Genomic DNA, 21,350 nt, shown 5'->3' with positions numbered 1-21,350 from the left:
CCATCGAGCGTCGCGTCGCGTCGGCCCGCACTAATGTGTTTGCTATAATTTACAATTCCCTTCCTTCCCTAGTGGTTTCCACTTTTTTCGTTAAATGTATCTTAGATTGCCCACGAAAAATGAACAAACGATCTCGTGATCCGTAGTCGCACGTACTAATAACATCAATTTAGGGAGAGGGTTTTTTTGATTTTTTTAGGTAAACTAAAAACGTGTTTATCTTAAGTAGTCTAATATTTTTTTTTACTATTGCTCAACTAAAGCATTCGTCGGATGTTCATAAATACCGAATGATTACATATTACTTCGAAATTGCAGCTAAGGAAAAGGAGTAAAATAAGAGTTTAAGGTCGGCCAGAATTCGATGTTTATGGTAACACTTTTAGGGTTCCGTAATAAATATTCTATAATATGTCAACCCGAAGTATGTACTTATAATATATAGATATAATTCTCTTGTCTTAGTTTTTGTAACTAAACATATCTGAAACGGCTTGACCTATTCTCATGAAATTTTGTGTGTATGTATATTCGTGAGGAAAAAGAATGAGATGAAAAAACCATAAAAAATATTTCCGAAAAAGATTTCAGTTTTTATACATCACGCCACTTAACACAATATTTGTTGTTTTTTTGACTTTTCCCTTTCGGGCAAGGATCGTTGACCGTACAGCCTATTCAGTCGATTTTCACTATTTGTTAGTTTTTGGTACCTATCTTAATTTCACGAATAGAGTTTACTTTATCTTTAGTGGGAACCGTGCCTCACTACTATTTTTAGGTTGTAACTGAAATAAAAGGCAATTATGAAATTATTGCAATCCTGTAAACGTTAACAATTTATGGCGCGAACAGTTTTTTTTTCGCACCGCGATTTGAGCTTAGGAAGCAGGGGCGCGAACATAATAGACAATTAACATAAACATACAGCCAATATTAATAAATAAATTATACAGCTATCTTAAAGTAATAAATAAGATTTACTTAATTGTGAATAATTAGTTAATATTAAATATATCATATCTCATGATAACGTATGGACAGACAGACATGGCGAAAGCTTCAGAGTTCCTTGTTGACAATGATATCCTATAAACTATGCTTATATCAGAGGCTCTGATCTTTTACAACTCTGCTATATCCAAATTTAATAAAATATAATTTGATTGTTATTATAAATAATTGCAATTAAATAAGAATAAATTTACCAACAAGGTATTTAGCTAGTCTATCTGTAAGTACCCACAATGCACAGCTTTAAAAAAATATTCTAAGACTCGACGACTATTTTGTTCTTTTTTTGAATAGCTTCTTAGTGTTTTTACACCGGCTGATTTTATCAACTCTTACTCCTTTCCGAATGTTATAAGTATTTAAAATGTAATTATATTACTTTCCAAATGTATCCTTCATGAATTATTTTTTACTTGTGACAATTTGCTAATGCATTCCTATTTTTTATTTTTTAATATTATTTTAATTCACAGACTCAGCTGTATTCTACAAAACTTTTTGGAAGCGGAATTTTGAAAAAAAATAAGATGGACGTTCGTCGTAAGAACCGTGGCTATTTCAAAATGGATCCCGTAATAGAAATCGGAAGTCCATTTAAGGGGAAGCGAGAAGCGTGAGTTATTTTAGTTACTTTATTTATTTTTAACTAGCTGACCCATATCAGTTATTATCTGTTTTAATATCTTAAAAAAACTAAGAACCTTATTGCAGCGCCACCTACTGGGTCCCTTTTTATTTCCAAACTATATAATACGCGGCCGAGCGTTCCTCTGCATATTTCTTGCTTTTAGCATTTCTATACCCGTCGAAACTTCTAAACATAGGTCTAATTTAAATAATTTAAAGAGGAATTCACAGGTACATAATCAATTTTAATTTTAAATTTATTTATTTGGATAAGGATTAATATCATGATAAAAATGTGTACTGTACATTGAGTACATTATTTTTATATATTATCAATCGTTTTCACGGCGTACGCCATTAAAAATCTTTATATTTCAGCCAGTTTACAAAAAACCATAATAAAATACACTTAAACCACATGAGTCACTATGTTCATTAGTGAAAACCGTACGAAAATCCGTTCGGTAGTTTTCGCTAAGACAGACCGACAGAAAAACATCCATCCACCCATACATACAAACATCCATTCATCCATTCTCACAAACTTTAGTAGGATGGTACGCATGCATTCGTTGTCCCATATGCCTTGCTACTTGCTGTTATCAGTGAACAGTTATGCCCATTATCTCCGAGAATATTTACCAGTATTTTAAAATTAGACAATACGTGCTTGATAGTATACACATTCAAATAAAAAAAGAATTATTAAAATCGGTTCAAGTTTAACGGAGTTATGTAGTAAAATTTATAAAAACTTTCATCCCATTTCCTAGAGGAAACTTTTTGTTTATGGGGATAAAAATTAGTAGCCTATATGTTGACCCGGAATATCAGCTACCACTATACCAAATTGTATTTAAATCCGTCAGTAGTTTTCACGTACAGACAGACACACAGACAGACATACAGAGAGACAAAAATTAAATAAAAATCTGTTTTGCACTCAGTATCGATTATAAAGCATCCCCGGTCAAAATTTTCAAAATATATTAAATGTACAGAATTCATCCAGTTACAGTTTTATAGTTTTATTATAAGTATAGATTTGAGGAAGTTCGGCGTATAGGTAGCTAGTCACTTTTTTTTTTAACTAGTAAAGGAGCTGCACTTTCTATAACGATTGAGTGACCATGTTCAATGATTATGCTCAGAAAAATTTCACGACATCAACAGATATAATCACGATATAATTATAAACACGATTTCACGATATAATCAATTAAAATTTCTGTTGATGTCATTGGAATTAGGATTCTCGATGCTTATTTTGAAAATGGAGCTAAGGTTAAATTACTACGATAAATCATTTAATGTCAATGAAATGGCTTAGTCAACTATACTTACTAGGTATGAGTTATTCATAACTCTTTTAGTCAGTTAAAAAGTGACCACATTTTTTTTTATTCCACTACAAGTTAGTCACTGTAATCTCACCTGGTGGTAAGTGATGATGTAGTCTAGGATGGTAGCGGGCTACCCGGGGAGGGAGTATGATAGTCATACCCCTAATCGGTTTTCTACGCGACGTAACACTAAATCGCTTAGTGTCGCTGATTCACATCGCTCACAGTTGCGCCAGGGAGGTCGTACAAATTAGGATTTAATTTATTTTAAAATTATGATTTAAAATTTCGTGCCGTGCGTAGACGTGCGTTGTTCCCGTAATCCACATAGTCTCGGAGAGCATATTAAGCCATCGTTCTCAGTTATTATCACAAGCATAGGATAACAACGCTTTACAGAAGCGTGTTGGGTTTAAACTCTATCCCCAAGATCCTATGAAACGAGAGACCAGTTCTCGTAATCGCGACGACGGAAAATATGGAAGCTGGTATTTTGGTATTAAATCTTATTAATTTCTCGATCTATTTACCTGATTATGTTCCTCTTATTTCACAAATGTAATCAGGCGCGTAACTATAATGGGGCGGCAATACACTGAGGCCCCGGCTGGGGATCAAGCCCGGGACCTCCCACTTAAGGAGGAGAGAACCAAGGAGGTCTTCAAAATATTTTTGATTACCGATAAATTGTGAAAACACTAGTAATTTATTTTACATCTCACAACTTACCTGAGGTAACATTTTACCGGGAGATATGATGGCACTTACGGCACTGTTCACGGGAAATGTCAATTACTTGTAAAGAAAAGTTCAGGCGCTCAACTCTTTTTATATCTTGATTTATCGCTCTGTTATATATATATACAATTGTGGAGTTGTTTTCATAAAAAAAAAACTGTACTCAATCCCTATTGTGGATAAACTTTATTTATTTTAGCGATACAATTTGATATTGTTATTTGATGCTAGCCCATGTTCCTTGTCCGCGTTCATTATGGTTTTTTAACAAATCCAAACAGAACCACCATACGTTGTCTGGGAAAATAGCTTATATTACTCTCCGTCCTTTCAACTAATTCTATGCCAAAAATCAAGTTGCTTGTCATGTGTTTGTCTATGTAAACACATAGACAAACACATTTTCGCATTTGTAATATTAGTTAGGATTTCGTGTAGGTAGGTACCATAATATATGTACTGCATCGTGTCTTGTACACCATCGCCAACATCCTGCAATTATCCCACAACTTCTCATTCTTTTCCTCCTTCCCGTATTCCAACCTGTCTTCTTTAAACTTGAACACAGGCTTCTCCGAAGCAGTAGTAGTGACTTTTTGCATGCTTAAACCCTCAAGCTATTTTATAGCCGGTCGGCATACTGTCAGGGGACGTAATGGGGCTTATGCACCACAATGTATTTTTTATTCGTGTGCTGAAATGTTTAATTCTTCTGTACGTAAGCTTGTGACTGAACTTCTCCTTATCCGCTAGACAGATTTTGTTGAAACTTGTGTTGATTGGCATGTTTTCTTCTATTATTGGCACATAATGAGAACTTTATGAAAATTAAGCTTAATTTGCTATACTCCGCGAACAGCAGGAGAATCTGTACGGTGTAATTTACAATTTTTTCAATCCTTATTACGTTTCGCTTCGTAACCGGATTATTATTCATTGTAAACTCAACATCTTCTGAGGATGCTCCGGTTACGAATGTATAATAATTGTTAAGATACTTAACAATTATTCATTATAAAGAAAACATCTCCTGCTTCGGTTTCGGAGCGAAACGTGTGTAGAGGGTAAATTGCCGAAGATCTGTTTGGTGTGGATTGAAGAAATTATAAATTACACCATACAGATTCTCCTGCTGTTCGCGGAGTATAGCAAATTAAGCTTAATTTTCTTTAAATCTTATGGATTTCCGCAAAGTAAGCAGCCTGCTTCAATGCAACACATAATGAGAACTGTATATTACGGAATCTTACTGACATTTGTCAGTTCTCGTAGATAGGTATGAAGAAGTCAAAATTATATATAATACAAATTATTGTATGCGTAGGTAGTTATGATATTTATGTCACTGGTAATAGGAGTCCTGCGAAGCATGGCAAGGACGTCATCCTGATTTCTTTGGCATATTTATTTTTGGATTCTATATTAAGTGCCTATTTGTCCTTGGAATAATGTTACAATGCGCCTACGCCTTTCAAAGGTACTTTTTGTTCATTGTTTATCCTTTAACTGCCTGTAAAACTTTACATTGCCAAAACAAATAGACAAACAGACAAAAAATATTTATTTGTCTATCTAGATCTTTGTTATCCATGTATAAGATACATGTCTAAACAACTACAATACTAGATAAAGTAAAATCAGAAAATTATTGATTCAGTATGTAGTAAATAAATAAACATAGGTGTTTATTTATTCTCAAAAGAAATGGAATATCCACAATAAGCTGACGGGCAGTTTTTCATTTGTTATATTAGCCGCAAGTTTAACAAAAGCGAGATAATCTCACTGTTATCCGAGATTGTCGGTCAAATTAGTAAGCTCATAATTAATATAAGCGAGACGAAATTGTACGGTTGACGTCACCAGAAATAGTAGGTAGGTACCTACTTTACAAAAAAAAACACCAAGTTTAAAAACTACGAGTTACTCAAATTAATAACAAAATTAAAAGGGAAATCCGTGATTGGACGATGAGATGAAGATGAGCTTAGGCTTATTCTGTATTCTTAATATAGAATAAGCCGACCGAGGGTCGCTCTCGGTCATCTTTCAATTTTAATATAAACAAATTTAGTATACCCTAAATAAATTTACACCTTCGTGATGTTTATCTTAAAGGAGTTTCGTATGCCGTCTTAGTCCAAATCCTGTCCAGTTCAGCACGTGCTTGGTTCATAGTTAGATACCGATTCGTTTTTGAATTTAACATAAACCCACAGAATTGACAACATACAGAACCCTCATTCAGCCATTATTGCATGCAGTGCATTGTGTCCAAAAACGGTGAAAACGCCTCGCGCACGTCTCACTTTACAGTAAATGCGCCCCTGAAGTTTGCGCACGGCGTTGCGCACCACACACATTTTGGGTGTTTGGTGTAGCGGGGAGGGTAACAGCGCACGTCTGCTAACTTCACGCAGACGCATTTAAGTTTGAATCGTACTGTACATCCGAACGCCGTGGTTCCGAACCGGTGGTACAGTCCCTACAAACAGGCTGACTTGTTTCAAAAGTGCTTATAACCTACCTACTTAAAACAAATGAATTTTGTATTTTTTGAATTTTGAACATTAGAAGTAAAATAATTACTTTCATCTGCTAAATGGCATGAAGTGTCTAACTGTTTGTTTGAGAAACAATTCTAAAGTGTAGTGGTTTTTGACGCTTCAATATCAGTCGCGTGCACGGTTTTTGTATGTGTCGGTTTCCTAATCCTAGCACACTATTGGAAAGTAAAAATAATAATAAATATTCTAAGACAATACACACGCCGCCTAGCCCCAAAGTAAGCGTAGCTTGTGTTATGGGTACAAAGATGACTGATGAATATTATAATTTTTGTTATACATAAATACTTTTAATATACAGATTAAACTTAGACACTGAAAAACATTCATGTTTATCACAGAAAAACAACAGTTGTGGGAATCGAATTCACCGCCTTGGGCTCATAAAGCGAGGTCGCTGCCCACTGCGTCAATCGGCCGTCAAATTTTGACATTACATATAACCGTATGGATAATATATGAGCCTCCCTGCGGACCAGACTAATGCCGGACACGTGAGCGAATATGACTGGCAAATCCACATGTGACCGTACAAAGTCATCGGAACATAGTATATACATTTATAGATTCACCATAAGCCTATACAATTCATTTCTGGACTGAAGGTCCAAAAGGGAGGTTAAACCCACCACGCTGAACAGACAGGTTGTTGATCGCAGTAGTTTGTAGTAGTAGCACAGAGGTTGCTGCTAGCCTTTATAATATTCCCTTGTCACCTCGTAGGCGAGGCAGGATAGTGTTAACTGTACTCCAATCTGACGTCGCCATATCACACTTTATAAATCTAATCTAACATATCTTGACGGCCGATAGCGCAATGGGCAGCGACCCTACTTTCTGAGTCCAAGGCCGTGGGTTCGATTCCCACAACTGGAAAATGTTTGTGGGATGAACAGGATTGTTTTTCAGTGTCTGGGTGTTTATATGTATTTTATAAGTATTTATGTATAAAAAAATATTCATCAGTCATCTTGGCACCTATGACACAAGATACGCTTACTTTGCCGGGCAAGATGGCGATGTGTGTATTGTCGTAGTATATTTATTTATTTATTTTTTTAAATAGTTCAACGGGTACATACCACAGTAATTTTTTAATAAAATTTGAGATCCAACTTGACAGCTCGCACCTCCGCAGTCCCGTCGTAAACACGATCCATACAACGGGGTCGAAACATCGACTAATCCCATATTATCGTGGTATGCTCCCGTTGAGCTATGTTTAAGAAATGTTGATTTGTTGAAAATTTTACTTCTTAAAATTTGAGTGTCTGTTTCTAATATTGAAATAACCGTTTTTTTCTACTATTGGCTATATGAATATATATACGGTACATACACCAAAATATCATTCTTTACAATTTTTGTCTGTCTGTCTGTCGGTCCGTTTTTTCCGGCTTGACCGACACTAATATTATAAATGTAAAAGTGTGGATGTTTGTTACTCAAACACGCAAAAACGGCTGAACGGTTTTGTATGAATTGGCATGCATGTTGACTTTCACATGGAAAAGAACATTGGCTATCTTTACTCCTGATTCCTTAAGTAGTTCCTGAGGAAAAATTGAAAATTGTTTACGAGCTAAGGCGCGGGCAGACAGGGCAAAAGGACATGTACTTTCTATACCGATCTGTCAAATAGTTCTCGTGATAGGATTAAAAATTGTTAACGAGCGAAGCTTTAGACCCAATCCTGAAATCCACGCAGACGAAGTCCAGAGCAGAAGCTAGTCTTTAATATAATCTAAATTGATAAATCGATAGTAGTCAGCTAGAATAAATATCATAACATTTTTGTTTATATTTTTCAGCAATTTGAAGCCAGAGAATAACATACCGCAAAGTGGTGCCACGGGAGTTTTCAGACAGGTATTCATATTTTCAAGGAACTTATAACATAATTAATTATAAGATTCCAAAGGGGGCATACTTAACCAAGGAAGTCACCAATCCTATTGGGTTTCAGTGACAAATTACCAGTACCAGTCCGGAGTTAGAAAATACCCCGCAGTCCAACCCGGTATGCCGTGTTAGTACAACTAAGGTGTGATAATTATCAGTATGACCCACCGACCCGCTTTGGTGCAGCATGGTGGGTGTAAGCTCTAGATTTTTTTTCTGAAATAGTTATAATTGACGGATCAATCACATGGCAGCCTATAAACAGCAACACCTCGTGGGGCATTCAATGTGTTTCTATTAATCTGAGGCGTAGGAGCTAAACCTCATGCGCTCGTAATTACAACCACGGAACACAGCATTGCAACAATGAAATAAGTATTTTAGGAATTTTCCGGACGAGCTCTGTCACAAAAATCTCTACTACTACTAATACTCCTAAAAGCTACTACTTATGAGAGTGAGAGATAACCTAATTATATAAGGAGGTACCTACGCGCAGATTACTAATTACATCATCCATCTGGCTTAACTCTTATGTATAGAATAAATAAAATACTGTTATAATCAGGCTGTAAGCGCCCTACTGGTCTGTGGGAGGCTTCGGCCGTGGCTAGTTACCACCCTACCGACAAATATAGCTAATCGCTAAGCGATGTAGCGTTCCAGTACGATGTCAAGTAGAAACGATTAAGGGTATCGGCGTACTATAACTGCCATACCCCTAACAGTTTTGCCCGTTACCATCTTAGACTGCAACATCACTTACCGTCATGTGACATTTCAGCCAATGGCTAACTTGTAGACCTGCTATGTACTAAAATAAAGTCTCAAGTCAAACCTAGTCGTAGGCACTTTAATATTACCGCGTATTTCATTATGTATTTCGCTAACGTTGGGTTTTCATGTAGGTTAATACTAATTATTTATAAACTTGTCAAAGACGGCTGACTATGTAGGTATCATACGATGAAATTGCAACGGTTGCATATTAATCTATTTTAGTCAACGAAAATGATGACTTTATTGTTTTAATATTGTTATTATATAAATCATGTTCTGTTAAAATGAACCGCAGTATTCATTAGGACGTCTGTAATAATTGTTGTTACAGTCAATTGTGCAGTCACAGTTTTGAAAAGAACCGCGACGCCCTATTCTACCATGTTCAAAGTTGGATTTCCTCTTGTCAATATTCTGCAAATAAAATGTTGCCATAGCATAAATTTAATAGTTTTTAATAAGCATTAAAAAAATATTTTAATACAATAATCATTAATAATTAATTGAACAAATAAAAAATAATTATGTGTATTATTTTAGAAATCATTTGGGACATGTGACCGCCAATTATCAGCGTTTTCGTCGTACGTACGAAACGCTTGCTCTATAAACAAAACAGCCGGCATTGGAAATTTATTCACACGCAAGATGGCGACGATAGCAAATGCTCCATGTCCGTGGTCTAATAGTCAAGAAGACTATGAATTACGAGATGTCATCGGTATGTAATTACTATATACTTATAAAATTACTTTACTACTATGGTATAATAAATTCTTAAAGTTTTATCTTTGTTGGTTTAAATTTTATTTTATTATTAGGCATCTGATCTAACTACAGTCGTCGTAATATTTTACGTCAATTCGATTAAAATAATCATTTAGATGCTAATTAATTCACGATTAAGGCCGAATTGCTGATGGAAATATAAAGTATTTTCCCGGTTTATGGAAGATTCTTATGGGGGAGTGCGCACGCATGTTTAATTGAGAACAAGTTTTAGCAAGCACTGGTATTTCAAGGCTTTGTATTGGCAGTATCTGCCCATTACCATGTTAGCAAATGTAAACATAGCGTTTTGTGTTATATCTTGATTGTCGGCATGCGGTGTTCATGCTTAATTAATTATTACTGCTCCTATAACCGCTCAATACACACGATTGCAGACCTTCGAAATTATTTGTGTAAACATAAACAAACCACAGCATTACTATGTTAATTCATAGGATTTTTTATACAAACTTAGGTATGCATGTAGAATCTATTTGATTCAATTTTATTTAACTATGTTCCTGTCCTCTTTAAGTAAGTACCTGTAATTTAAATAACAATAGATTCACTAATGCAGTAGTGGCTCAACAGTTCCAGACATATTTTGCCATTCATTCATGCATTGTATTTGTTTTGGATAAAAAACCAATAAATCAAATTTATTTAAAGTTTGCAAATATTATATATTTCATTTGTATTGGGCAGTTACCTTGGCCAACGAATTAGTTTGGCCATCGCTGCTGTGGTTTCGAGGACGTTTTAGTTTTTATTGAGTTTTAAATAGTTTATTTTAGGATATATTTATAAAACAATTATTTTAAAGAATAAATAAATATTTGTATCTGTATATAAATATCATCCTGTTTTATTTGATATTATATTTAATTCTTTATCTGAAAAGGCATGTCAATTAATAATACCTTCGGGCAGAACCTATAACAACTTAGCGCTCTGCCTCTGTATACAGCACTATCATTGTAGCACGAGAAGTAGAGGTTTTCTAAAAGAAGTAATCTATATTTTGAGGTGGACACAAAAATTGGGTCCTGATACTAAAAATTTAACAAAACATGACACTAGTATGATATTCTTTTCTGTTATAGCATACAGAATAAATGCTATAGTGGCTTAATTATACTATGCAAATTAACTACCAGTTATGTCTATTCTTTTACCTAGTTTGAGATGTATATTGAAAGTTCATGACAATTGAATATTGCTTATGTAGTTATTATGATGAAACTATAAAAACAATCATGTATTAAATTTTGTTTTTATAAATGCTTCTTAAAAAGAGACAAGTTGTACTTGACTCCTTCCTATGTTTATATTATTTTCTAATTGCATTCGTTTTTGCTAATAATAGATAAGAGAGCAGTCCAATTCTGTGGTACTGGAATCTATTTTTAATTAATGGACCCATTAAGCCTTATTATATAAGGTCTATGCAGCTGAGTTACATATTTAATGTAGCCACTGGTATAATAATATTAAACTAAGTCAAGCTAACCTTTTAATGAATTCATTCATTTATTTAATGGAGTTTAAATATTAAGATTTTGGCCACATACATCATAGTATCACAAGGTATGGAGTCCCCGGAATGTGTTATAAATTGTTTGGTATTGGGTTTTTCTGCTAATGCTAAGTGAGTGTCTCAAACTGGCAGTCCCAGTTATCATTATTTAGTTTCTATTTTCAAAGCTGTTAACCCTCTCTCCTATGACAGAGAAGGCCTGCGAAAATAAAATATTATGCTCCATCTTCTAACAAATTATTCTTATACAAATTTTCAATATACCATGTTCAGGTTTGAACTGAAGTTTTACTCGCATAAAATAAATGGTTTAGAATTTTGCATACATATTCAGGATCTGTAATACTACAATAGTTACGACTTAATGCCACTCACAGGGGATTTTTTTTTGGTGATGAATGAAAGAATGAATACAAAAAAAAAAATTAACAAAAAGTATACAATTTGGCGGCGGTGATGTTAGTTTCTTTTATTTAATTCTCCCTGTCAAAGGGCCAACCACAGGAAAAGTAGAAACTTAAAGAAGTAGCGGAAAATAGGTGGCCTTACTACTTAGTAGTTTTTATTACAATAATTGTATTTATTTATTGTGCTAACTTATGATCATTTTATTGTTTACTTCTTTGCAGGTGTTGGAGCAACGGCTGTTGTATTTGCCGCCTATTGTAAACCGAGAGGTGAGAAATGTGCCATCAAAAGGATTAACTTAGAAAAATGGAACACTTCAATGGATGAACTCTTGAAAGAAATTCAAGTGAGTATGCAGACTATGATTGTTACAACCTTTATCTTACACACCATTAGCCTATAGCAGCACGGATGGACTGAAGACCAGTCCAAATGTTTTGAGATGGGTTGGTAATCACACTGATGATGCTGTAGCCCGTGCTCCGTTATATTCCGCTAGACGCATCGTACGACACATGCGAGATACGAAGTATTGTCAAACTCAATAAACATATGAGAAAAATCCTAGTAATATTATAAATATTAAAGTGTGCATGTTTTTTACTCAATCATGCTTAAATGGCTGAACAGATTTGGATGAAATTTGGCATGCATGCAGACGTTCACATGGAAGGAACATAGGCTACCTTTCCTCCCGATTCCATAAGTAGCTCCCGAGGGAAAATTAAAAATTGTTGACGAGTTAAGCCGCGGGCAGACAGCTGAAATTTCGTATGCATGTCACCTATGCTATGGAAAAGGACGTGTACTTTCTATACCGATCTATCAAATAGTTCCCGTGCTAGGATTAAAAATAACATTAACGAGTTAAGCTTTAGACCCAATTATGAAGTCCACGCAGACAAAATCGCGGGCAGAAGCTAGTAACACATATAATTGGTTCTTAAATTACTATCTATTCTCCCATTATTTAACTTTAAAGGCTACCGATAAAAAGAGGGTTAATAATTAATTAAACAAAAACTAATTAATTTTTAATTTATTTCTAATTTCAGGCTATGTCAAGCTGTAATCATACAAATGTGGTTACATACTACACAAGTTTTGTTGTGAATGATGAGCTCTGGTTGGTTTTGAAATTATTAGAAGGTAATTATAAGTGATTTACGAAATCACGAAATATTGTTGAAGGATGCATAAGTATATTGCACATTTATTTTTCCATGCAAAGGAATTATTAAAATTCTAAGTGTTTACACTATATTACTTTATGACAATTCTATTGAAGATAAAATAGCGAAACGCGCATAGCACCTACGCTACGCGACGTGATTTTAATTTTGCTTGTGATGTTAGGGCTATATTTTATATCTTTCAGTAAAAACTATGGCAGTGGTTTACTCAAAGCTGCTAGTTTTTACGTTTAACAGATAAGTCTTAGATACATGGTCATAATATACCTCTTAAGCATGTGAAATATTATTTCGGTTTTCATTTGCATGTTGTAAATGACCGTACTTATATTTTTTTGATCTGTCAAGTGTCAGTTTAAGAGGCTCTTAAACTATGCGATCTGCCGAATTAGTAAGAATTGCCGTCAAAACGTTTGACGACGCCCGAAACGTTTTTTTCTCTATAGGAATCACCTAAAACAATCGGCATCCGATTAAGCTAAAATAGATTTGTATATGTATTTTCAGGTGGTAGTCTTTTGGATGTAATAAAACATAAGATGAGAGTATCAAACTGTAAGCATGGGGTGTTCGATGAGGCAACCATAGCCACTGTCCTGAAGGAGGTGCTTAAAGGCTTGGAGTACTTTCATAGCAACGGACAAATACATAGGTTTGACAATTTGTATTTTACCATATGTACATCATTTGACTGATCTAAGTTCAGTTTTTGTAGAATCGTAGATAGAAGCGTAGATTTACATTTGTACGTAATATACATATATGTGCTTTGATTGTTTTCACTTTTAATTAAACTATTGATTATTTTTACTATTAAGTAGCCTTTACACATACTGTCTGTTTTGTCTGTTTTCGTCTGTGTGTCATCAGATCACCAATTTTCCGAAATACTTTAGATATGTAACATATCTATGTGAGTCCTGTATTATTGAAACAATATGAAACTACACCTAAAGCAAGGTCAGCCTTAAGACCGATTGAATTGAGAATTGCTACTTGAGAATCTGTTCTTAGCGCTATGTCGGTTTACTAATACGGCCCTAATTGTGATTCTAAAATGATGATTATGACTGCGATAGGATTGCGATGTTATTGTTCACTGCGGGGCACATGCGTTGTTCCTCATTGGAAATGACGATTTAGAAGCAAAGACATACCGCGCTGCTCAATGCGACATGGATTTCTTTTAATATTTCTTGTGTTTACTAACGTCATGACTAATTTGAAAGTCCACCTCAAGTTTTTTTTTTGCCGGGATACTAACAATGTAAAACGAGGAGTAGAGAGCCGCTGGATTTCCCTACAAAAGACCTTTGTCCAGCAATGTACGTCTATCTGTTTATCATAAAGATGAAAGCGAAATTTATGTTATAACATTGATATGTCATCATGTTCTATATGTTGCATTATAATTAAATAAATCGCCGTTTGCAAAATCCCACTTCTGATAATTTTTTTAGGCTATTATTGCAGCTTGTGATTAACGCTAGGAAAGCAAAAGTTACTGTATAATGTTAATATACGCAGTCGCAACTAACCAATGCCATAATAATTGATATTATTAGAAAAATGGCGAATTAAAAATCACACTTCTGATTTCCGAAATTATAGCAGGTTGTAACTATGCAATGGCGAAAAGTAATTAGATAAACTGTCACAGCTAAGCCATATTTAAAGGTTACCGGGCCAAAATATATTTATTTGTATTTATTATGAAATTTAAATAAAGCGAACAAACCAGATGGTTTTATTATAAACACTCACCATGTTTTGTATAAAGATTAGTTTGAAACAGAATAGTATTCTATTAAACTTAAACTTTTGTACCAAGACTTTTCTCTGTGATTTCCTTACTTACACAATACAAAATATCAAAGTGAGTTACAAAATATTTACAATGTAATGTAAAGGTAAAAAAGATCAGATGGTTATAGTAAAACTTAGCGAGAGGTCACATAAACTTAACTGCACGGTATTTGGACTCGTTCAATTACACGTGTTTAATTTTGGTAAACTTCTAGTGTTAACGATTATCACTTTTAGTGTTATCAGGTAAATTATTGTACAATAGCACTCCCACACAAAGGATGCTTTTCTTTCTATAATTGGTTCTAGTTTTATATAATAACAATTTAGATTTACGTTTTCTCAAATAGTTTGCGTACGTTTTTCGTTCAAATCGTAATCGTGAGAATATATTACCTGCACTTATTTTTCTCATTAAGGTGGGGTTTTTGTTGTTTTTGTTGTTTCGATACTCTAAGATTACTGGAAACTTTTAGGTAGAGGGCGCTGTGTGTTTGTTACTTGTCAGTTGTCACCAGTCTGTGTTATGGGTCTTTGGTTATCACTTAGAATATAACAAAATAAAATTTATTAATATGTTTGAATTTTATCTGTGGTTCCCAAATAATAATTTTTTCTTTCTTTCAAATTGTAAGGAATTTGACTGTTTGTGACAAACATTTTGACTCATTGACAGTAGTCTTTCCCTTGGAAATAAATTAGCCTGAGATGGATAGTGTACTGTAGTTGACTATTGACTTGGCTTAGGTTACAGTAAAAACGAGAAGAAGTTAGGCGCGCTGCCCAGCAAAGTCGAAGTACGCTCTATAGATCTCAGCCTAAGCGTACGATACTAGTTAAAAAAAAACATCATGCGGACAGTCTTCGAGGACTGCCGATAGAAGTGAAAATTAAATCTATGTAACGCGAGTTTCAAAAAGTACACATACACAACGTGCAAATGAAAACCGAAATAATACTTCTCAGGCTTTAGAGGTACATTCAGTGGCGGTACTACAAGCCGGAAAGCCGGGCTTGCGTTACAATAAACATCTCTTTTAAATTTTTCTCGACTATTCCCAAATGAAATTAACTAAATTATAAACACTTGATAGCAATGAGGATATCATCATCATCATCGTCAACAGCCTACAAGCGCCCACTGATGAACAAAGGCCTTTCCAAGAGCGCGCCACCACACACGGTCCTCCGCCTTTCTCATCCAGCCACTTCCAGCCACCTTTTAAAGGTTATCTGTCCAGCGGGCTGGAGGTCGTCCCGCACTGCGCTTACCGATTTTTCGTCTCCACTCTAGAACCCGTCCGCCCCAACGGCCATCGTTCCTACGGCAGACATGACTCGCCCACTGCCACTTCAACTTGTTTATCCTTTCAGCTTTGTCGGTGACCTTGGTTCTTCTACGGATTTTGTCTTTGCGAATTCTATCCCGAAGAGAGACTCCCAACATAGCTCTCTCCATATCGCGTTGCGCGACTTTAAATTTGTGGATCAGGTGTCCACGTCTCGGCTCCATATGTCATTAAAGGCAGGACACACTCGTTAAAGACTTTCGTCTTTAGGCATTGGGGTATCGGCGAATCGAAGACTTGATGCAGTTTACCAAAAGCTGCCCAGTCCAACTTAATTCTTCTGTCAGTTTCCTTGTTGAAGTTCTTCCTACCAAGTTTGTCAACCGTTTTCTGGTGAGGTTCGGGTTTAGGAGCATGGGAAGAGTAGAGTTTCTCGTAGAATTGCTCAATCTCAGCTAGCACCTCTGGTGTTGAAGCAACGGTTCGGCCTTCTGATGTTCTTAATTTCGTCAAATGGCTTCTCCCAAAACTTTTAGCAAATACTTTTGACCCTCTATTACGTTCGATTGTGTTTCTTATATTACGCGTATTTTCTAAACGCATGTCAAACCGTATTCGCTTTTTAATAAGCTTGTTTAGAGGTTGCCTATCTGACAAAATAAAGGGCATTTCCCGTCTTCGCTTCATCAAATCCAGGGTCTCAGAAGAGATCTTGGCCAAAGAGCCTTTCCCGCTTTTTGCAAATCGCTGCCAGTACTGAAGCTGTTAATCACAGAGACATCTCCGAATATATCCTTACGGTCGCTCATGGTGAAGTCTATCTCGTTCCTGGTTGTGTTGTCGGGGCCATGCCAAGTCCACTTTCTGTGAACTTTCTTTTTGAAGAACGTATTCATTAGAAATAGCCGTTGTTTTTCAAGAAAGTTGACCAGCATTTGGCCCCTATGGTTCCGCACGCACTCGTGGTCCAATTTTCGAATGAGGATATAAACACAATATTTTAACTTTTGCTCAATAATGTATACGCTTTGTCTACGTTACTGTGTGTGATTATGACTGCGATGTGATTGCGATGTTATTGTTCACTGCTGGGCACACGCGTTGTCCCTCATTGGAATTGGCGATTTAGAAGCAAAAGACATACCGCGCTGCTCAATGCGACATGGATTTCTTTTAATATGACTTGTGTTAACAAAAGTCATGACTAATTTGAAAATTCACCTCAAGTTTTTTTTTTGCCGGGATATTAACAATGTAAAACGAGGAGTAGAGAGCCGCTGGATTTCCCTACGAAAGACCTTTGTCCAGCAATGAACGTCTATCTGTTTATCATAAAGATGAAAGCGAAATTTATGTTATAACATTGATATGTCATCATGTTCTATATGTTGCATTATAATGAAATAAGTCGCCGTTTGCAAAATCCCACTTCTGATAATTTTTTTAGGCTATTATTGCAGCTTGTGACTAACGCAAGAAAAGCAAAAGCTACTGTATAATGGTAATAAACGCAGTCGCAACTAACCAGTGCCATAATAATTGATATTATTAGAAAAATGGCGAATTAAAAATCATACTTCTGATTTCCGAAATTATAGCAGTTTGTAACTAATGCAAAGGCGAAAAGTAATTAGATAAACTGTCACAGCGAAGCCATATTTAAAGGTTACCGGGCCAAAATATATTTATTTGTATTTATTATTTAATTCAAATAAAGCGAACAAACTGGAGGGTTTTATTATAAACACTCACCATATTTTGTATAAAGATTACTTTGAAACAGAATACTATTCTACTAAACCTAAACTTTTGTACCAAGACTTTTCTCTGTGATTTCCTTACTTTCACAATACACAATATCAAAGTGAGTTACAAAATATTTACAATGTAATGTAAAGGTAAAAAAAACAGATGGTTATAGTAAAACTTAGCGAGAGGTCACATAAACTTAACTGCACGGTATTTGGACACGTTCAATTACAGGTGTTTAATTTTGGTAAACTTTTAGTGTTAACGATTATCACTTTTAGTGTTATCAGGTAAATTATTGTACAGTAGCACTCCCACACAAAGGATGCTTTTCTTTCTATAATTGGTTCTAGTTTTATATAATAACAATTCAGGTTTACGTTTTCTCAAATAGTTTGCGTATGTTTTTGTTCAAATCGTAATCGTGAGAAAAATAAATAAATTTTTATGGTATTAAAAATAAGTACAAGAGTTTTTGTTGTTTCGGTACTCTAAGACTACTGAAAACTTTTGGGTAGAGGGCGCTGTGTGTTTGTTACTTGTCAGTTGTCATCAGTCTGTGTTATGGGTCTGTGGCTATCACTTAGATTGTAACAAAACATAATTTATTACTTTTAGATTTATTTATATTTTTTTATTTAATAATTTATTTAAACATGCATTGATGTGATGTGAACAACAAACATTTTTTTCTTTTTAGTCATTTAAAAAAATGTTCATTTTGTCTGTGGTTCCCAAATACACATTTTTCTTTCTTTCAAATTGTAAGGAATTTGTCAGTTTGTTTGTGACAAACATTTTGACTCATTGACAGTAGTCTTCCCCTTGGAAATAAATTAGCTTGAGATGGATAGTGTACTATGACTATTGACTTGGCTTAGGTTACAGTAAAAACGAGACGAAGTAAGGCGCGCTGCCCAGCACTAAGCGTACGATACTAGTTAAAAAAAACAACATGCGGGACAGTCTTCGAGGACTGCCGATAGAAGTGAAAATTAAATCTATGTACATATAAACAGTGTATGTATAGCTCATTGAAAGCGTATATATTATGTACTGCCTCTGAGGCTTATCTGTGAAACCGAAACCTAATAGTTTTTGAGCGAACCATTGCCACTTTACGGAAAGAAATAATAAATATAAATATACAATAAACTAGCTGTTGCCCGCGACTTCGTCTGCGTTTGATTTGGTTTTTATAGTATTCAGTATCGCTAAGCCTTAAATGAGTATAGTAGTATATGTGTAACATGTGACTGTCAATTAATTATAGACAAATAATTTTCAATAAAATAAAATTGCGACTATAATTAAAGATCTAAGCTATGCTATCTCTTAAGTTGGACCGGACTGCTCACGGTGTGTCAATTTAATTTTAAATCGGTTCAGTAGTTTAGGAGTCCATCGCGGACAAACATCGTGACAGGAGATTTATATATATTAAGATAAATATAAATATACTACGACAATAGACCCATCGCAATCTAGCCCCAAAGTAAGCGTAGCTTGTGTTATGGGTACTAAGATAGCTGTTGAATATTTTTAATGAATATAATCCACGTAAATACTTATAATATACAGATAAACACCCAGACACTGAAAAACAATCATGTTCATCACACAAAAATTTTCCAGTTGTGGGAATCGAACCCACGGCCAAGGACTCAGAAAGCAGGGTCGCTGCTCACTGCGCCAGTCGGCTGTCAGATACAGCCCTAACATCACAAAAAAATTTAAATCATGTGACTCCTGCCACTTTATTAGGTACGCGTCGAAGCCTAGTTACTATGCGCGTGTCGGTCTTTTATCTTCAATAGGGTTGTCATAAGTAAAACCTTAGAATGTTTTGAATTCGTTTGTATGAAAAATAAATTTGCTCCTTTTGATTTAATATTTTTACAGCGTGATTCCTTATGAAATATACTTATGCAACATTCAACATTATTTCGTAATTCGGTTACACGTTGTACAGTCTACATATAATATTTCGGTGACGGTGACGCGAGTTCCATGATTTTTGTTCACCCAATAAGTGTTCAGCGCGTTTTCATTTCAAAAACAACGGGCTAGCTTTACATTCTTCAGAAAAAAATACTCAATATAGAACCGTGATATAATTCCTTTCAGGGATATAAAAGCTGGTAATATTTTGCTCGGCGAGGACGGGACGGTACAAATAGCAGATTTCGGAGTGTCTGCCTGGCTGGCTACAGGCAGGGATTTGTCCAGGCAGAAAGTTAGACATACCTTTGTAGGCACGCCGTGTTGGATGGCGCCTGAAGTCATGGAACAGGTAAACATAAGTTTTAGTCCGGCCGAATGAATCCATTTTTGACGTCTGTCAAACACTTACGTTGGTCTTATGACACTATGAGAAACAGTTGGCACCTTGTACACCACTGTATTTATTAAAAAACATATATAGCTTGAAGCGGTGATAGCCCAGTCGGCAGGAGCTGGACTTCACTTTCGGGGAGCCGAGTTCGAATCCCGGCACGAAGTTATGTGCGTTTTAAAATATCATTAATTGCCTCAACGGTGAAGGAAAATATCGCGAGGAAACTTGCTTGCCTGATAGTTCTTCATAATATTTGCAAAGGTGTGTGGAGTCCACCACTAACAATGGGTCAGCGTCGTGGACTACGGCCTCAACCCTTTCTCATAATCGGAGGAGACTGCCATCTAGTCTGCCGGACCAGAGTTTCTGACATAGCTCAACGAGTCGCGAAGCTGATGTGGCAATGGGTGGGGCACATAAGTCTGAGAAAGGATGGACGTTGGGGTCCCAAGGTTCTGGAATGGTAGCTCCGCACTTGGACGCAGGCGTGGAATTTGGAACACCCTACAAAAGACCTATATGATACTATTGCCCGACTTTGTCCGCACTAATTACTGTTTTTTACGGGAAATCCCACGGGAACTGTCAGTTTTCCCGTTGTTTTCCGTGGTAATTTAGCATTATATTGGTAAAATATGGTTTAAATCGGTTTAGCAGTTTCGGAGCGTATTGGGTACAAACAAACAAAAAAAAAATCCTCTTTATAATATTAGTAATGTATCATAGTTTTTAATGACAATTATTCCTTCGAAGAATAAATAAACAATATCAACATTTTATCGATAATGTCATGCCAATCCAAAGTTACGTAGTCCATTCGACTATATCTAAACAGGAACGCATATTTTCAGCAGCTGTACTGTAATGGGAATCGCAATAGTGTAGCCGAACGTACTTAATGTTAACTGTTTGTATGTAAGTGTGCTCTTTACGCCGCAACTTCTGAACCAATTTGACTGAAACTTGGAATCGAGATAGTTTATAAGCTGGATTAACACACTTTTTACCCCATTAAAGTTTATGGTTCCGGCGTGATTTATGAAAAACGGAATTTCACGAAGAAACAGGCTTGCTGTCGAGTCATGATTTTTGTTTGTTTGCGTAATCTAGTTCAAGTATTAGTATGTAGTTGTTTGTGTGTATTTTTTTTTAATATGCACAACCTGCAGTCTGTTATCCTTTTCCTTATCCTAAGGTTGCCTGGAAGAGATCGCTACGAAGCGATAAGGCCGCCTTTTGTATGCTGCTTCTGTCCGTGTTTTTTTTATTCTTCTGTATTTTTATTTGT

The 21,350-nt window shown here is 35.5% G+C and overlaps 1 protein-coding gene across 4 annotated transcripts in view; it reads left to right on the top strand.

Annotated features, from left to right (window-relative positions):
* LOC120635986 (serine/threonine-protein kinase OSR1-like) overlaps positions 1-21,350 on the top strand; it is a 53,174-nt gene that overhangs the window by 4,748 nt on the left and 27,076 nt on the right. For 3 of the 4 annotated variants that reach the window (XM_039907200.1, XM_039907201.1, XM_039907199.1), the window contains 7 exons: positions 1,488-1,627; positions 8,101-8,158; positions 9,512-9,692; positions 11,909-12,033; positions 12,743-12,836; positions 13,388-13,532; positions 19,852-20,017. In XM_039907200.1, the coding sequence (XP_039763134.1) occupies positions 1,542-1,627; positions 8,101-8,158; positions 9,512-9,692; positions 11,909-12,033; positions 12,743-12,836; positions 13,388-13,532; positions 19,852-20,017 (855 nt within the window). In that variant the 5' untranslated portion in view covers positions 1,488-1,541. Of the gene's footprint in view, positions 1-1,487; positions 1,628-8,100; positions 8,159-9,297; positions 9,362-9,511; positions 9,693-11,908; positions 12,034-12,742; positions 12,837-13,387; positions 13,533-19,851; positions 20,018-21,350 lie in introns of those variants that run through there. The other variant, XM_039907202.1, reaches the window with a different exon arrangement.

The sequence above is a fragment of the Pararge aegeria genome, chromosome Z (assembly GCF_905163445.1).
Source record: "Pararge aegeria chromosome Z, ilParAegt1.1, whole genome shotgun sequence".
NCBI lineage: Eukaryota > Metazoa > Arthropoda > Insecta > Lepidoptera > Nymphalidae > Pararge > Pararge aegeria.
The sequence above is the reverse complement of the archived record's forward strand: the minus strand, read 5'-3'. Positions and strand labels throughout refer to the sequence as shown.